The sequence below is a fragment of the Nicotiana tomentosiformis genome, chromosome 1, assembly GCF_000390325.3.
Source record: "Nicotiana tomentosiformis chromosome 1, ASM39032v3, whole genome shotgun sequence".
NCBI lineage: Eukaryota > Viridiplantae > Streptophyta > Magnoliopsida > Solanales > Solanaceae > Nicotiana > Nicotiana tomentosiformis.
This window is the reverse complement of record NC_090812.1, coordinates 20,595,547-20,599,176: the sequence shown is the minus strand read 5'-3', so window position 1 is coordinate 20,599,176 and position 3,630 is coordinate 20,595,547. Positions and strand designations below refer to the sequence as shown.

Genomic DNA, 3,630 nt, shown 5'->3' with positions numbered 1-3,630 from the left:
ATTGAAATTGACTCTCAAAACATTTTATCACCATACATTATATCACATATTTTGCTGTCACCTTAGACTTTTATCACCATACCAGGATAGTTTAACCAAGTATATACAGTGATAATATAACAATCGTTTACACGATTAATATAATTGAACCTATTATTGTAAGTTACTTATATTTTTATGAAGTTATCAATTAATAATAATGATTAAAATTCATTTGTCATTAAACTGATTTTATAAATACTTTTCACAGACAAGCTATATAAGAAAACTTTTACATTATATTATACTCATAATATCAAAAATAAAACTGACTATTTATAATGCGTTGATGAAAGAGAGAGAAAAATAGTGTATTCGATTCCACAAAACCAACAAATGTATGATGAAATTCCAGGGTGTGAAAGTCCATTCAACTATCACTATTCTAATTTTTTTTAATTTTCCATACAAAAGTATTAATTAATGAATTAAACCAAAAAAAGAAAGAGAGGAAAAATCAAAGTTAGAACATTCACCGTAAACGCCGCCACGGTCAGGTTGCCAACTAGGCTCGGAGCATTCCAAAGCTAGAGGCTCGGAATCATCCAGCTGTATACAGCCTGTTATTTTATTTTTATTTTCTCTTATTTCTTTGTGTCCCATTAAACATTACTCCTTACATTATAATCTCAATAATAATTTCCATTTCTGGGTTTGGTTTATTCGCTGGCGACAGCCTGTTTCCAACAAAGCTCCCCCCTACCACACTACCCCACCCCCTCTATCTTCTCCCCCATTTTCCCCCTCACTCCTCTCTTCCACCAATCCTCTCTCTTTTTTCTCTGGTTAGGGTTTTTTTTCGCGATTCTCTCTGGCGACCGGAAGATTCAGAATTTGAGCTCTCTAGATCAAGATTCTTCATCCTGTAAGCTTTCTATTGATCTATTTTTCGCATATGTCAGTACTTTTTTGTTGATTTTTTGGTTTAGGGTTTGTTTCAAGGTTAATGCGCAAGTTTTGTACTTTATATATGTAGATTGTGATCATTTTGTGTATGGTTTTGTATGTTTTTTTAGGTTGTCTTTAGAGCAGTTATAACGTTGAACATTGAATTGGGCGTGAATATAGGTAGAGTTCATTGTTGAAGAAGAGCGAAGAAAGGAAGGTAGAATTGATATTTTGGTGGGTGTGTGAGGTGGTGTTGGTGATCAGATCTTGAGAGACTGTTCATATATGGTAGTTTTGAGGTTGAAAGGAGTTAACAAGGATAAATCTGTGGTTTCACTTGTGTTGTTGAGGAGGAGTGAGGAGGGTGGTTCATGTGGTAGAGGGATTTCAGGTCTCCATGCTGTCAGAGAGCATGCGTGCAATTTGTGGTTTGGGTAATGCCCCATTCGAGAGTTGCTAGTGATGCACTAGGTGTATTTACTATTTTTCTTGTTTCAATTTTGGTACTTTTTGGGTTGTTCTGCATCTTGTACTTGGTCTACTTTCACACGAGGATTTACGGGCAAGGTTATATTCAGCTTGGCTATTTTAATGGTCCTTGGATTATCCGTATTACGTTTATATTGTTTGCAATTTGGTGGGGTTTTGGGGAGGTTGTTCGGCTTAACTTGTTCAGAGGCGACGGGAGATTGTTGAATGCTCTTAGCTTCAAATGGCAGGAAACTGTTTGCAAGTGTTACATTGTTTCGAGCTTAGGTTTTGCAGAACCTTGCCTTTACCTCACGGTCGTGTTTCTCCTTCGGGCGTCCTTACAGAAGTCAGGAACTTTAGGCCAGAAATGGAATGGCAAAACAGCTGGATATATACTTCTCTTTTGCCTACCGGTTTTTGCTCTACAGCTCATACTTATTTTGGCTGGACCGCAATTTAAGAAGGATTACATTAGCAAATTGCCGTATTATTTCACTAGTCCAGTTAAGCGATCTACGAATGATCAGGATGTTGCCCTCTGCACGTACCCTCTGTTGAATACTTTCTGCCTTGGTCTTTTTGCCATCATTCTGACTTCTTATTTATTCTGGCTTGGTAGAAGAATCCTGCATTTGGTTATCAATAGGAGTCTGCAAAAGAGAGTATACATGCTAGTTGTATCAGTTTCTGCTTTCTTTCCTATAAGGGTTCTATTGCTTGGTTTAACTGTTAGAACTCAGCCAGAATATTTACCTTTTCAAGCTCTTGCATTTGTGGGTTTTGTTTCCTTCTTTTGTTGTATTGGGTTGGGCATCTTCATGCTCGTTTTCATGCCCGTGCGGGATTCTTTAGCATTGAAGAAGAGCTCAGAGAGGGATATAGAGGCTAGGAGAAGGTTAAGTGATGAACGAAATGATACTGTTTCCCTAATTGCTAACCTTGGAGGAAGTATGGTCAGCAGTCCTGGGAGAAATTCAGCTACCTCAACGAAGCGAGGATCCATCTCCTTTCGAACAACGGACAAGGATGAAACTACTTCAGGGGCCTTTGTGGAATTAAGTGTATTCTCTCCTAGCCAGCATTCATCCCCTCCTGGCTCACCTCAACTTCTTGGCTGGCCTATGCTACCACCCTCACAAGCTCAAGGTCCCTTATAGTTTCTTGGGGCTGTATCTTTCTTGTATTCTCCTATTACTGTCATGGTGGTGGATTATAACTGAAAGGTCACTTTTTTGGGTTTTATATTGTTTGTGTTCATTATCTGAGTGATTTTGATGTTTGGTACATTTTTTACTAGTAATAATAATTAGGACTTGCGAACATGATGGAGAGGTGAAATCTAACAAAATTTGCTGTATAAAAGGTTTTCTTTCATTCTTTTGTATTCCATATAGCTGAATATTGAGTCACCGAACAGTAGTTTGTATTGCAAATACACCTATGGGGAATGAATACTACATGAAGTTATGAACCAAATTGAGGATGCTAAGACCATTATAAGTTGACCTTTTGTGATTTTCCCCCTCGTGTGGTTTTCATTTGCCATTTTGCATCCACCAACTGGAAGGTTTTTTCTAGTAAAATGAGTACTTTTGCGTTTTTACATTTTCCCAGCCTTTGACATTTATTCTTACGTCTTTAACCACTACAATCATCAAATTTCCTCATCTTCTGATAAGTCGTGACATCTACTCTATCTGTGGTCTATGCAGGATAGCCACAGCCTTGAGCCTTGCGAGATTCTAAGCTGTCTTTCAAGTGGGTAGAATCTTTTAATAGAAAAGAATTAAGAGGAGATAAATAAATTAGAAGAATATTGCTTTCTTACGTTGAAATGGTGATTTAGAGAGGAACTCGTGGAAGAGAAGTAGGGGAAGATAAAATTTCCTCCCACGAATTCTAAATTCCATTTCTTTTTCAGAGTGGATGGTCAAGTTAGGCTTAGCTGGTCGTATCACTATTTAGTGAAGTTGAATAAGTATAATTTTATCCGATTTGAGGGGCGGTTGACTAATTATTTAGATGTCTCTTCACAATAATTATGATGAAAAAAGTATCAATTCAAATTGAATGAATTTGAAATAATATTACAACATGGGTTGGATTTAATTTTTTATCATTTTCATCTATTAAATAATATTTAAATAATTACTTGAAAAATTTGTATTAAATTATCGAGTTGGAAATATTTATCTACTAAGATCTAATTATGAGTTAATTAATTGACCGGAC

The 3,630-nt window shown here is 36.6% G+C and overlaps 1 protein-coding gene across 1 annotated transcript; it reads left to right on the top strand.

Annotated features, from left to right (window-relative positions):
* The first annotated feature begins 689 nt into the window (after window positions 1-689).
* On the top strand, window positions 690-2,775 carry LOC104097327 (uncharacterized). Its single transcript, XM_009603889.4, has 2 exons — window positions 690-904; window positions 1,056-2,775. Exon 2 carries the CDS (start codon window positions 1,365-1,367, stop codon window positions 2,553-2,555), a length of 1,191 nt encoding a protein of 396 aa, XP_009602184.1. The 5' UTR covers window positions 690-904; window positions 1,056-1,364; the 3' UTR covers window positions 2,556-2,775.
* The last annotated feature ends 855 nt before the right edge of the window (window positions 2,776-3,630 follow it).

Excerpts from the sequence above, each read along its gene's own strand:
- LOC104097327 (XM_009603889.4), top strand. The coding sequence starts at position 1,365 with ATGCCCCATTCGAGAGTTGCTAGTGATGCACTAGGTGTATTTACTATT.